A 16,259-nucleotide genomic window follows, 5' to 3' on the forward strand; every position below is an offset into this window, starting at 1 on the left:
AATGCGTCATGAGACGATAGTAAACTCTTGACAGTCTCATTATACGTTGCGCGTCCCTGCCTGCTCGTTGTACCGAACTCGTAAGTTGCTACCTATTTTCAATTATAACTCGAAAACTAAGCTTTGGACAAAATTTTGTAAAATTAAAAATCGTCTCAGAATTCGCTCAAGAATATGGTTTTGCAAGAACATCAGGTTATTTTGAATCACCTTGTATATATTTTCAAGTCATTTGTCGTCATTTTCACAATTTATATAATGAAATAACAAGATACTTATATGATTATAAACATTCGACTGCGGAATAGATACAATTTACCGGCGTATTCTGTTTCCGGCGTTATTCTGATGGGTGGAATGCCATCCAACCACTTGTACCATTTAGGTGAAATTGGCTCTTGACCGTCGATGGAGTCGGTGAATCCATCGTGTAACCTAAATATATTACGCTACTTTTATGTTATATATTATTCTCTGTTTAATTTGTAAGATTAATTATATATATATATAATAAGATATATACAAATAACTACGCAGTTTACTCCTTTAATATAAATTATTCACGAGATATTGCTTCCAAAAGTTTTCTTCTTTTTCTTTATATAAAGAAAAATATTTCGTCTCGGCAAACATTTAAATTAATTTAATTCTATTTGTTGCATTTAATTTTTACACGTGACAATAATTACTTTAAATGTTTTCATAATATTTTGGGTTTATTTCATTAATAAAATTACAATTAAAAGTAAGATACAATTTAAAAAATAATACAAAAATGTAATATTAAATTATTTCTGTCTATAAATATCAAAATTTTAATCTGTAATTTTTTTTTCTTGGATTTTTGTGTTTTATCTATTTTTGTTTATTTTTTATTATTTTTTAAAATTATTTTTATTTAATATTTGTATTGTAATAAATTTGTCTGTATAAAATTTTCAAGCAAATAATTTCTAAAGAGAAATACGTTGCAATGTGCTTTATTTCTTAATTTACTTATTTCTCGAATCACATAAAATTTTATATAATATTTGCACCTGTAATCAAACACAAGACCATCTTTTGGAAACGGTATTTTGTGTTGAGCATCCTTTTGTACTTTTCTCAGCCAGTCACTAAATATACAACGACTTTCATAATTACAAACAGCACCCAATCCCCAAACGGTTGCAAAAGCTGCCCACGGTGACAATAAATCCTCTATAATACGAAATACATTGTCATTCGAGATAATTACAATTCATTGATAAATAAGATACTAAGAATTTAATTAAATCTGATACAGAGAGAGAGAGAGAGAGAAAGAAAAAAAGAGAGAAATCGATATAAAATTATTACAACAATCAATTAAAAATAATGATAATATTTTAGATATTATAAATATAGTTTTAATTTTAATAAATATTATATTTATATGTTATTATAAACGAATAATATTATATATAATATAAAATTGCTCGTACTAGTTTAATTTTGCAATGATCACATAATTATGCTCTCTCTCTCTTTCTCTCTCTCTCTCTCTCTCTCTCTCTCTCTCTCTCTCTCTCTCTCTAATATATTATTATTCTAATATTAAACTATTCAAAAGCTGAATATTTTATTAAACTATGTATATCTTGTACGAGCTTATATCTTTTATAGAGCCGGGCTCAATCTTTACTGTCGAACTTTCTACATATTGCAAATTGTACAGAACTGATAAATAGATACGTTTGCATTTACAATATTGCATACCTCCGAGTATATTGATTGCGAGTGCTAGCTTTACTTTGCATGTGCGGCTATTGCATCCGTGATTGCGTAATGTAACTTCGAAGCAACTTAAAGCTTCCACTATGGCGTACTTATCATTTATGATGTTTGACTTGTATGTGATATTGCAGTTGCATTGTTAGTAGTTCAGTCGGTCTGATAATTATGAGAAAAAAACGTACGTATAGTTCGTTGGAAAGCGAAATTCAGTGGTGCTTTTTCTTCGCGTTCGGTTATTAATCCAATTCTAAAGTTCATCAAATTTATGTAAGATTGAATAATAGCAGAATCTACGATATCCACGATCTCTTGCAAGCTCTCACGTATAATCTTCAAACCGGGAAGCACCAGTTGATTGGATAACTTGATTATTTCCTCGATATAATCGTTCATCGTCTATAAATCATTCAATGTAAGGATTCGTTTTACATATTAGAATTTTATATGCATTTCATTTAGTAATAATGTTATGTAAATTAATTCTTTTGACAAAGTACATAAAATGTAAATATACCTTAATGACTGAAATCTTTTAACTCGAATATTGAAAAATATATTAGTATTAAAAATGCTTATTAAAAATTGATAAATTGTAAATTAAACATTAATTATATTTAATTCAAATTTATATTTTTATAATACAGTAATTTTATTTCAATAACACACATAATTAATTTTTCATAATTTGTAAAATATATAATACATTTTGCAATTAGTGAATATTTAATAAGAAAAAATATATTATTAAAAAATAAATACTTTTATTTATCATCAAATACGATTTTAATTAAACGATAATAGCGCTTGTTAAAATAAATTAATATTTTCCTGTTAATTTCCAACTCTTATTTAAACGTTTCACTGTTTGTTGCACGTGACTTGGTACAAGACGACCATGTCTCTCAATAAATAATATAAGCTAAAAGGATATTTTTATATCAAAAATAATAACTTACCGTTGGCAATGATCGTATCCAGCAATCGATCAGAGGTTGCAGACCTAAATTTTCCGGTTCCATATACACCATACCACATCTGTTTCATATAAGAATAAAAACGTATAAATTACAAGTTTCTAATTAATATTTTAATTAATACAATCCCTTGTAATTATTTCGATCGAAAAATAGGAATGCATTTATTATTATTCGCTTTGTTAAAGTTGACAATATTCCGTTAATGTGTTTATGAGCAATACGTTTATTAAATTTTATTCGAAATCTTCTGATGCGCAAACTATTGTAGTATTATAATATAAGCAATATCATATGTTCCATGGCAATAAAGAAATAATATTTTATATTATTAAAATTAGCTTTGCCTGGAAACTGTAGCCGGGGAAGCTGCTTGAAGATCCGCTACTTCAAACATTATAGTTTGAGTCGGTAGTAACTTTATTATTTCGCCGGACGTGAGACAAAGCTTCTTATTATCGTCCAGGATGGTATTGATATTCTCGATCCAAACTGTATCGATCGGTCCGTCAAAAATATACCAACATTTGTCAGGATTCACTACTGCTACATCCGTTCGTATTAAAGTTGGCAATATCCCATCTGTCCTGTAAACGTGAAATGCATTCGGTATTAATATTATGTTTATTTTAGAGGTCTCCCCATGATTTACGAAACTCTCGATATTAGTATGCATTTCATAAGATTTTCTATATAAGATATGTACAATATGTACTTACCACTCGTGTGTATTGGAATCATATTCGCCATATAGTTGTGCTATTGTTACAGCTTTTGGATTCAATACATATGTGACAACTGATGTGAATGGCTTGCCGTTTGGTTGTGATTGACCTTTTAGGCTTGTACACGCATGTTTTAAGACTTCGTAACACTAAAAAGGAACAAAATATTATTTTATAATTATTTTTGCGTGTTTGTACTTTTATATTTCATAAAATATAAGCAAGAATAATTTGCAATTTTTTCAATACATCTGGGATAACCCAATTAGTTGCTATGTAGTTATCTCGGTTAATGCCAAAAAGCCAGTACAGAGAGCGATAAGCTAAACCAGATCAGTTGTAAAACAAAAGCATTTATCGTGGAACAAAGGTCCACACAAATCAATGTTGAATGTGGAATGAGTTCGGAAATAGGTATGCTCATAGTGATTGTAAAACAGTTTGTTTTGCATCCGTCACTCCTGCCATTTCGGATCTGTTTTAGAATGTGCTAAGCACAAAGTTTGTTTTAAAATTGAATTTATTTTTATATATATATTGCTTTTATTATTCGTGTATTAGTGTAAAAAAATCTGTTTATTTAATTAATTAAAACAAAATTCCATGTGCTTTAAAAGTTAAATTCTAAATAAAAAAATTCTTTTGTGACTCTTTGTTAAAAAGGAATTTAATATTATGCTAAATTCGCTTCACAAAAAGAATCAAATATAAACGATTGCAAATATTTTGTTATAATGAATTAATGTAGTGTATAATGAATTATAATCTGTTATAATGGATTGCACAAAAGTGTTTTATATTAAACATAAAAATGTTTTTATAAATTAAATTTTAAAGACGTTAATAAAGCTTTGTTTTCTCGTCAATTTGGAAGCAATATATATGTTAAAAATTTTATTTGTTACTTTCTCCAAATTGTTCAAAAAGTCTTTGTGTGTAAATGTTTAAAAACTGAAAATAACACATGCATTCAATAAAACTTCTTATATATTATACTATTTATTACGCAAATCATATATAAATAAACTAATAACAATATAATAAACTAATAAACAATTTCTATTTATTTCATAATTAAAAGATATATGTATAATTTTAATAGATATTTACTTTTGAAAAAAATAAAATTGACACTCGTTATTTTGGTATATTTTCCACAAATCAATCGGTTACATAATAAACAAGATGGCACGTTTTCTTTGGCCCATCTTATGTATTATTTGCATAATTCTACTTACATATTAATTTCCCTACATATATAATTTAATTTATTCACTAGTAAACGGTAATTCGTGTTGTTCACATAAACTAGCAATTTGTTGTTGCTCAACAGCGTACAACTAGAATTGTATTAGTAACGAAGCCATTGCATACAAATTGGAAAACTAACGTGGAGAGTTGATTGCAAAGATGATTGAAATCACACCACCAAAATAGAGTTACGTACATACGTTGAACATAGTAATTAGTATTGATTAAACTATTCTAGAGATCTAAAAGGCATACTATATTAAATTGTTTTTATCTAAATTTTTGTTGGTGTAATAATATTGATTTTTTTAAACATTTTTTTCCTATTTTTGAATTTTTCTAAAATTTAAGAGGCGAGCCTAATGTAACCGAAATTCGAAGCAGCCTACAGCCCATTTTTTTCGCACAAGTATACGAGCGCGCGGCAAGACATCGAAATCCTTCGCTCGGCTCAGTCAAATGGATAGAAATAATCTTCTTTCGACATGATGATTAATCGATTACACAAAACCACAAAAAAAAAATTTGGAAATAAACTCAAACCAGAGTAGATGTTTCTTATAGATTTTGGGTCATTGAATCTAAATTCGTAAGCCGTTTTGCTTCATCACGTCCAGTTTTGTAGATAATTATCTAAAAAGCTGGAGGAATACGGGTCGAAGAAACGTCAATGAGATGTTTATTATAAACGTTAATTAGATGTCTATTGCGTCTACTTGTATTTCTCCCTGGGTGGGTCTTCCGAAGTTTCACAATGACTGTAGTAAGAATCCTACGGTCTTTAGGCAGGCTAGGCAGATTTTTAATACTGAAACGAGTTTTAAATACATAACGTGTTGTAACACATAATAACGTGTCCAGTGCGTGTAAAAAAAATTCAAGAGAGAAGTGCTAACAATTAATTTAATTAATAAGCTTTCTTTAAAGTCTTAATATTAAATATGTTTCCCCTATAATTTAACAAAACCATAAATTTAAAATAGATAGAAAGAGAATTAAGTGTCAGAATTAACGTGTCACGAGAATTAACATGTCATTTATTAAAACATGTAAATATCTCTAGGTTTGACTAAAACGCTATTGAACCTTTTGACCATTTTCAAGCAAATTAAGTCTACTTGTCATTGAACAAAGATTTTATTCAAACAGAAGTTACTCGGTTGGATACTTTTACAATAGGGACGCCCGGAAATTTCACATAGATGTGACGTGGATTCTTTTATGGATTCATCGAAAAAATCGATCTATCTCGAATCAAAATTCAAATAAATTATTTTTCAAATAGCAAAAGTATTATAACTTTGTACATGCGAGTTTTGAAACAGAATTTTATATAAAAATCCTATTAACTCTAAATAATACTTACAATTTTAGTATATATCAAAATATTCTGTTACATTGTAAAAATTTTATATGTTTTTGAGAGAAAAAGAACGTTAAAATACTGATAACCTCATTTACATCCCTTTGTTGCGGGATCAGAGAACACGATGCTCTACTTTTGCAATCGGTTCTTCGAAGCCGCGAGACAAAAATGACCCGGAGCGGGGCGACACAGCCGACTACGGCGTCGGCGGCGACGGCGACGTTAGCGTCGACGGCGACGACGTCACCCGCGGCGGCAACGACGGCGAGCATCGATTGGTTCTCTATAGAGCGCATGCGAAAAACTTTTCGACTAATACAGATGCGTTTAGAACTCGCGCTTGCAGTTAACCTGACGACCTTTCGCATCGAAGTACGTGGGCGTATGCATTTCAGTTCCTTATATTTCACTGAAATATAAAGTTCGCAAAAAATATTATTCTCACCTGTTGTGATAGATCGTTCGAGGATACTCGGAGTCTCTTTGATCGAATTGCTGTTCGCACATTGCAGCTTGATTATTGAATGAAATTATTAGAAGCACTTTGATGTGCGAGAGAATTTAAATTAAAAGCGCCAACGGTATTACATATTCATCGTATTACCGCCAATATTATTCTTGCAGTTTATGCTTGAATAATTTGTAAATTGTTCCCATAGTGCTTTTTGCTGTCAAATTCTAAAACAATTTGATCATCAGTAATTCGCTAAAAGGAACATTCTGCGTGGGTGGATGACACGCACGTTTTAAAACATTCTATATCATCCGTCAGTCTAAGTGGATAAGACATTTTTTTCGCCTCGCGAAAAAGTTTAAAGACAGTTTGAAAAAAAAGACGTTTAAGAGTTAATATTAATATTAAATTATATAAATAAATAATATAAAATATTAATAATATTAATATAAATTACTGGTAATATTAAATATAATGATCCTGTACCTGCCAGTGAAAAATCTTCGACAAATAATAGTCGAGATGTACTTTAAGAAGTAAATTTGTTTGATGGTGTTTTAATTGGAGCTCATAGTTCAATTATCCAACAAAAGAAATCGGTGCTTCAGCAAGAAGAATTAAATTAGAAGCATTAAAGAGATCACTTAGGAGGATTGAAGAAAAGGAATCTCTTGTGGAATTTTAACTGAAAACTGTAAAAGAATTCATCGGATGAAAGGTGACGGTGGAAATTCTTGAAAATATCTGCGGAAATTCAGCGCGGCACTATTACATCAGAAAGCTATATTATATCTTCAATCTTTGTCTAAATTTTCTCCGCGTGCAGTGACACGATAGAAAAGATAGGGGAAAAAGGAATTAATTATAAAGAGTGTGTGAAAAGTTGAATAATAAGTACAATTCTGCTCGCTGCGACACGTGACAATTAAGAGTTAATATTAATATTAAATTATATAAATAAATAATATAAAATATTAATAATATTAATATAAATCACTGTTAATATTAAATATAATGACCTTGTACCTGCCAGTAAAAAGTCTTCGACAAATAATAGTCGAGATGTACTTTAACGAGTCAAACAATACGAATGACAGTCTCAAGAAGAGCTCGGAGATGCTGACAGATTACGACAATCACTTTATTCTTCACATCTTGTTCCTTATCTTGGAGTTCTGCCATACATACTACATACCGTTCATAGTTGTATTCGGTCTATTTGGAAACTTAGTTGTGTGTGTTTTTTCTGTCAGTAGACAGGTAAAAGACCATGGTTCCAGTTATTTTCTGACGGTGCTCAGCATTGTGGATTTCAGTTATCTTATCACTCTGGGTTTAGTTTGGTTAAATAACATGTTCGATAATCGCATGTTTAACAGCGATAGCTGGTGTAAAGCAGTGGTGTACGTCAGCTCAATTTGCAGCTCCCTTAATACCTGGCTGATCACCTGTTGCACCGTTGAAAGATATATTGCTATTCAATATCCATTACGACTTACGCGGTTGTGCAGTGTTCAACGTATAAAGCTTATTATCGGGGGACAAATCGTCATATCGTTAGTTGGTCATTCATACAGCTTCTTCACTGCCGGCTTGGTAAAGATAGGGAACGACTTTATGTGCATCTTGAATCCCGATTATCACGCGCCTATGGAGGATGTCAACATTGTAGATACTACACTCAGTCTAGTCGCGCCGCTCGTGTGCATCGTGACGATGAATATCATGATCATACTGAATATTAACAAATTAAAGCGGCAATTCAGTTCAAACTCAACCGGTCACTGCCATACAGTCGCTCCTGCCAAAAAGTCCAAACTTAATCTCCGTAAATACCTGGTGAGTTATCTTCAAATTTTCCTAATTGCATTTTAATGTCTCACGCGTGCATGTATTATGATGTACGACACTTCTTCCAAAAGATGTTCTTTTTACATCAAATTAAGATTTTATTCTGATTCTTACGGATTCAACTTTGTTTTGTACAGAGCAAAAAATTTTAATTTGGGCCCTTCTATTACTTTTTTAGGTGCTAATATGTTTTCAATTAGAAACATCAGTTTTAACACCAATTTAACGCATTTTTATTTATATTAATTAATAATAATTAAATATATAATAAGAATTAAATTAATTCCGCATAACTTTGAAGGGATATATATAAGGTGTTCTCTGCTTTAAAAAGCTTTAACCTACTAAATGATTGCGTTGGTATATAAATGGATATCTTCTATTAATTGAAACTGCTATGCAGTTGATGCGTGCGCGCGTATATAATTTATTATGACAGTTTTTATACAAAATTATGTGTGTGTGTGTGTGTATATATATTTTATTGAAAATTAGTGGATAATTACTAAATATATAACTATTAGACTTATTTTGATTTTGGAAAAGTTATAGTATGTTAAAACGGAAAGAGAATTTAATTCGATGTACGATAGGAAATTTTACGTGATCTGCACAATGTTATTGAAACAATTAGAATAGAGAATAGAAATATTATTTCCTTTTTTCTCTCGGATACATACATATATCAAATAAGTAAACATTTTATATCTACATATATACCTGTTGGCGCAACAATATATGAAATTTATTGCTTGTGAAGATATATAAAATCCCTTGAAATTCGGAATGTAACATTCGCATGATATCGATTAGAAGTGTTTCTTTACACGTATGTTATCATAAATCTCTATACGTAAACATTGAAATATTGGGTTCCCGGCGATCGGTCGTGTATATATGCTATTCACACAAGTGGAACATCGAAGCGAGCATATGTAATTTGAAACATCAACAAATCTGGAAATAGTCTACTCACTTACGCAACTCCTAAAAGATATCGTATTAAAAATTAGGAAAAAAGTACACGTGTACAAGTTGTACATCGAAAATAGACATGACATGCCTCGACTGAGGATCAACATCAAACTCTTATAATTTTAATAGATATAATGATATCGAGAACACGCCAATATAAAACATAAAATGTGAAAATTGCCATGTTTAGAAAGAATAGAAATTAAAAAATCGTACCAATTTTTTTTTTCAGTTCGTCAAACAGACTTTTATTTCGATTTCATATATTGTTGCGCCGACAGATATATATGCACGCACACACACACACGCACACACACATGTTTACTTATTTGATATATGTATGTATACATATATATAAAGTTTATATATATAAAGTGTGCCGCTATCTATGTGCGTATTAGAGGACCATGCCGCCTCTGTGAATGCAGTTTGTCGACTATTTTCGACCAACGTATAAATATCCACACATTGGCTTATATAACCAACCGTCATTCATCTTTACGAATCGACATATGCGCACACTGTTGCTTCCTACCGCACACTGTTTATGATCGTTCGTGGGTGTGTATTATCGATGTATATATCGTGAGTCGCGGTGGAATATGGTTCTGCTCGGTCATTGATATCGCGGGCGATGGGTGGATACAGGGACGGAAAGATTGCGACGCAAATCTTGAGATATTTCTTTGCGAATTAACGCGTCATTGTAAAATTCACGCGAGGGAAAACATATCGTCGTTGCATAGTTTGTTATATTAAACGTATTAAATTACAAAATTAAATATTAAACATAAAACAAAGTAGGTAGTAGAAAGACGCGACATTCTTTGTGTCGCTATTACTTTAGCAAAGGAAACATGCTGATATTCAAAGTTGCCACTTGTAACATTGCAGACAAATAAAAGTTGATTAAATAATATATCTGCATTTCAGTAAAATCAAATTTATTAAGCTTTTTATCATGCTATATACATATTATTATTAATGGTTTTTATATTGTAAGTGTAAAATAAGACTTCGGTTGGTTACAATAGTCTGTTATTAATATATTAGAAAAATAGATAAGTCAAAGAAACAAGTTTACATTAAAAAATTTCTGTATAGCCTAAAGATTCACTTTGATAAAAAAACAAAAATCATGACGTTATAATTTTTAGGCCAACGCTAAAATTTGGATTTCTATAGCGATGTGCAAAAAAGCATTCTTCGTGATGCCGGAAAGTGCATTTTTGAGATTGTGGAGAAAATACAGGACTCTTATTGTGTATGAATGTTTATTAAACAAACGCGAAAATGAGTGCAGAGCTAAAACATATTCATAATATATGAAGGATACTTTAAATGCAAAATTGTGCATTAAATGGACTTCGTAAATTATAATCCCTCGAGGCGAGTCATGCAGATCTTATTTCAACATTTGATATAAAGTTACTGCAAGTAAAAATCAAAAATAGAAATTTCAGGGAAAATTATATTGCACTTAAGCGCGTCTTTCTACTACCTACTTTGTTTTATGTTTAATGTTTCATTTTATACGTTTTATTTACATACATTAATTTAATACGTTTAATATAACAAACTATGCAGCGATAAAGTGAAAATATCGGTTACATTTATCTATCATATTATAAATGTTCTTGTAAAGTACAAATGTTGCAATTTATTATGGCACGTGGTAATTTTTTTGTGTAAAATCTTCATTTATATTCAGATTCAATACATATTGCAGTTTTTTTAGAAAATAGAAATTCATAATAAATTTGTATGATTGTATATCAATCTAACTGAATTAAAGATTTTAAAATGTTATAAAATATTATATGCAATGCTCTCTGCATAACAAATAAATAAATATTTAATATTTTAATTTGATTATTTGTTGTTAATCAAATATTATGTAAAGTTTATTATAGAATTTACTGTACATCTTTACAAATAATCATATGTACTGAGTGCTATTGTATACAATGTTTTGTGAATTCTAAGAACTCAATGAAGGCGTGGTGGTAATAAATTTTATTCGAAGCGTTGCTATGCTCATACAAAATATATGGCCTAAAAAGGGATACATCACAAACAAAGAATTAAATTAAATTTCGTGGATATACTCAGAGTGATTTCAATAAAATCCAAATATTTATCTTAACTAAATTTTTATTTCACACAGAAATATTTCCGTTTAAAACATAATTATTAAAATATGTTTAACTTCAAAAATAAAGAATTACGACAGTAAGCATCATGTAAAATTTTGCTGATGGAAAATCGATACCATCTTTTTAGCGAATTGAAATTGAGAAATCAATAATAGTTCTGCACTACTAATTGATTGTTTTATATTTATAACAAATTTAGTATTGTAGGATCGGTAATTTTATTTTATTTAAAATAATATTAAATATAATATAATATTAATAATATTAATAATATTATTAATATTAAATATAATATAATATTAATAATATTAATAATATTAACCTACTTTTTTTCGGATAATACGAAATACATATTCAATGTAAAATTATTGTTCGTAACTTTTACTAATATAGAAATTTTTTCTGCAAAATTTGAAAAAAAAGTAATTCAACTGTTTTAATAGTAATAAAAAGTACGATTGCTTGTTTGTTGTACGATTGTTTTGTTTCAGACAAAAATTATGAAAGTTTTGATATAGTCGCGAGAGAGAAACTGAGCACATTTTTATCTATTGCCTTTCGAGATATTTTTCTTTTATATATTTTTGTACTTCTTTTTGACATTCTAATAATTAATTTATAAGAATCATTTTGAATAGAATTCTAATGCTTTAAGTAAATTTTATACATTATTAATGTTCTAAATTCCATGTTTATTCAATAATTATTTTGTAAAAGGAACCGCTGATTTTCTTGTTTGCACTTTTAACCAGAATCCATCTTCAGCATTCATAATAAACGTTTTTTTGTTCAATATCATGGGATTTTTGGTCTTAACATCAGGTTCAACATCGCAACGCCGTAGCAGATACAACAGCATAATTTTTATTTCCATTAGAGCGAATCTATTACCTATACAAATTCTTGGACCGATACCGAACGGAATATACACCGAGTTGTCCATTTCGCTGTTTAGAAATCTGTCCGAATCGAATTTCTCTGATTGCGAATAATACTTAGAATCACGCTGTATAGCGTAACTCGGAAATCAAATGCTATCTCCAGGTTTGACTGTGACCGGTTCGCCGTCTGAAGTAGCTGGTGGCAATTCGAATTCTTTGACGCATAATCTATCAAGGAAAGTCGCCAGCGGATAAAATCTTAGAACTTTGTTCACCACAGCATCCATATACTTCATACCGTTGATGGTTTCATAAGTGGGCTTGCCATTAGTCTCTTTGAGAACATCGTCGACCTCTTTTCTCAATTTATTTTGTATGTCTCGATTAACAGCAATCTTGTGCGTCGCAAAGTATATAACCGTTGCCACGGAATCGAATCCACCTAAGAAAAAGATAAACACCTAAGCGGTCATCTCGTTAATATCGAACACTGGTCCGTGATTTTTGTCTCTAGTTTCCATCATTAGCTGGATCATATCTGGTCGAATAAATCCTTGCTCGTCTCTGGCCTTCACGGTGCTCGTGACGACTTCCTTGAAAAAATTGTCTATCCTGGTACTAAACATTCTAAGTCCGAAAAATTTTGCAACTTTCGGGAAGTTTCTGTTCATGAAAAATGTAAATGACTGCCAGCCGCCGACGTTCAGGGTTTTATCAAGTAGAAAAAATTCGTTCTTCGGGTACTTGAATGAGTCCACACTGATACCAAAAGCGCATATGGCAACCACGTCATTAGCATATCTGTATGGTTACAACATTGTTTCATTTTAATATCTTAAACAATGATACTGATTGTGAGATGACGATACATTGAGATGAATACGTTTGGAGTTGACCTTTAAGTCAACTTCACGACCAATGAATATGATACACTAATAAGAATAAAAATGCAAAATACATAATAGGTTACAAAATCTTTGTCTTATTTCGAAATAATATAATAAAATTAATTCAACTGTTTAACATTATATCACACTTGTTATTTAGAATGAAAAACACTGCACCTGAAATTTTATCTAAATATTATAAAAATACTAATTATAACAGTGATAATGAATAATTTTTAATCTATTTTATAAAAAAATTGACTATATAATAGAAATAAAAACTAGATAGTTAATATTTATTATTGTTTACAGAATAATTATTACAATTCGATTTATACAGAAATGAAGATTTTACACGATAAGTACTGTATATCAAAACTAATAAAATATTATGATTGTTATAATTCATAAGATCATTCATAATACTCCAAAATTAATTAATATAATATAATGTCTTATTTCATTTGTCAAAGTAAAAGATATATATCAGCTGCAAAACAACTTTTTATTCTTAGCTTCTTTTATGTTTAATACTTAAATTAAAAATTAAGTGTCAAGAAACTTCTTCATTTTACGTAGAAAAATATTAAGATTAGTGTATACATATACACTTTTTCTCAGATACTTTTTATAAAGAAAGAACATTGATTTACCAACAATTCGCAAGTCTTTATTGCGACATAAAAAACTGAACTAATTTTATTAAAAAATGTTACTTATTGCCCTGCATGATACTATTATCATATACATCATATCCATAATTACGGCACTTTAAATACATAATAATTCATAGAGACTATTCATAGAGACTATTTTAAATATAATTCTATAACTTTTTTTTGAAGTAAACATTATTACATATAGATATTCTAAATTCAATATCGATTCGACAAGAATTACGCGACAGGAACCGTCGATTTTCTCGTCCGCAATTTTAACCAGAACCCATTTTCTGGCATCACGACAAACGACCTTTTATTCAATACCATAGGATTCGTGGTTTTAGTGTCGGGTTCAACATCGCAATGCCATAAAAGATAAAACAGCATAATTTTTGTTTCCATTATGGCGAATCTGTTACCTATGCAAATTCTGGGCCCAATACCGAATGGCATGTAAACTGAATTATCTACTTCGTCATTCAGGAATCTGTCTGGATCGAACTTTTCCGGCTGTGAATAATATTTAGAATCACGGTGTAAAGCAAAAACTGGAAACCAAATATTATCTCCGGGCTTAAGTATGACCGATTTACTATTTGGCGTCGCTGATGGTAATTCGAACTCTTTAACGCACAATCTATCGATAAAAAATCCTGGAGGATAAAGTCTTAGAGTTTCGTTTATAATTGCGTCCAATAATTTCATGTTGTTGATTGCCTCGTATGTAGGTTTGCCGTTGGTCATCTTGAGGACATCGTCGATCTCCTCTCTCAACTTGCTCTGTATATTAGGATTGACAGCGACCTCGTGCGCCGCAAAAGACATGATCGTCGACACGGTATCAAATCCGCCCAGAAAAAAGACGAATGCTTGTGCAGTCATCTCGTCGATGTCGAATGCGGGGCCATGATTTTTGTCTCTAGTCTCCATCATTAGCTGAATCATATCAGGTCGAATAATCCCCTGCTCGTCCCTTGCCTTTACTGTACTAGTGACGACATCCTTGAAGAATTTGTCCACTTTCGAACCAAACATTCTTAGATTGATAAACTTTGAAATTTTCGGAAAGTTTCTATGCATAAGAAATACAAAAGACATCCATGTGTTAAATATTAGAGTTTTGCCTAGCAGAAAGAATTCATTCTTCGGATGCTTGAACGAGTCCACGCTGATTCCAAAAGCGCACGTAGCTACGACGTCGTTTGCATATCTGCTCAGCACATTCTTCATATCATAAGTTTTGCCAGTACTCCCGGATTCGGTGGCCAGAAAATTAGCGAAATTGTCAGCACACTGGCACATTAATCCAAACATCATTTTCATTTTGCTGGACGTGAAGCTAGGACTGAGGAGCTTTCGCATTTCGCGCCAATGATCGCCTCGCAGACCAAACAGGTTTTTGCTTGCCATTGGTTCAATTTCCTCGTTAGTGAAATTAAGGTGGTCGCAAAAATTATCAAAGTGTTTGATAGCAATTGTATTGATTAAGTCCGGATCGCGGATCACATAGGTAGGTCTCATAAATTCATAAAATCCAAAGTACTTTGCGTCAGGAAACAAATTGTATATACTGCCTAAATTATCCATCAAGGACTTGTGTCCAAAAATGTAAGAAACCATATTGCCCAGCAACGGAATTGGTCGCACGTGCGGAATCTTCAGCTGCTCGAAATGAGATAACTTGCTCACAATGAAATAGTAAAAACAAACACTTGCCGTGAGGATAGTTAAGAGCAGAGTAGAAATCTCCATTGCAATAATGATAATTGGTTTAATTATGTGTGCAAAGAATATTGCTGGTTGTTGCTATTTTTTATCACTTTTATCGGCGAAATAATTTTCACAATCTATTGTTTATTTAAATAATTTACATTTACGTTAATATTTCGTAAAAACGTTCAATCGGACTTTTTTATTACTTTTAATAATTATTATTAAAATCGGAAACTATGCCGAAACTTCAAATCGGAAACTATTTTCGTGATCAAACTATTCCGAGAAACGACTATCTTATTGCCTTGACAATGAAACATGCACTATGCACACTATGCTATAACTGAATGCTTTTTATCTATCAAGACGAGATATATAGCCACAAAGTGCGCATAAAAGTCATAAGGTTATATCTTTCATTAATAATACTATTCTATCTGTTGCATTTTTATTCTTATCATGTCATGCTCATTGCGCATGAAGTAGAATGACTTGAAGTTTAACTGAGAACGTATTGATTTCAATTTATCGATATCTGAATGTCATCGTCGAAGATTTTAAAATGAAATAATGTTGCAATAACATGTTGTGTTTTAAATTCTATTTTTA

The 16,259-nt window shown here is 30.7% G+C and overlaps 1 protein-coding gene and 1 pseudogene across 1 annotated transcript in view; both read right to left on the bottom strand.

Annotated features, from left to right (window-relative positions):
* The window catches only part of LOC105676984 (dynein axonemal heavy chain 1-like), a 106,699-nt gene that overhangs the window by 34,041 nt on the left and 56,399 nt on the right, over nt 1–16,259 (bottom strand). Inside the window, exons 24-29 of the mRNA XM_067356925.1 lie at nt 3,449–3,603; nt 3,077–3,316; nt 2,712–2,790; nt 1,938–2,151; nt 1,038–1,200; nt 320–435 (exon numbers count right to left, since the gene is read on the bottom strand). Coding sequence (XP_067213026.1) covers nt 320–435; nt 1,038–1,200; nt 1,938–2,151; nt 2,712–2,790; nt 3,077–3,316; nt 3,449–3,603 — 967 coding nt within the window. The remainder of the gene's footprint in view (nt 1–319; nt 436–1,037; nt 1,201–1,937; nt 2,152–2,711; nt 2,791–3,076; nt 3,317–3,448; nt 3,604–16,259) is intronic.
* On the bottom strand, nt 12,196–16,015 carry LOC105676980 (cytochrome P450 9e2-like; annotated as a pseudogene).

This window comes from Linepithema humile, chromosome 6 (genome assembly GCF_040581485.1).
Source record: "Linepithema humile isolate Giens D197 chromosome 6, Lhum_UNIL_v1.0, whole genome shotgun sequence".
Classification (NCBI taxonomy): Eukaryota; Metazoa; Arthropoda; class Insecta; order Hymenoptera; family Formicidae; genus Linepithema; species Linepithema humile.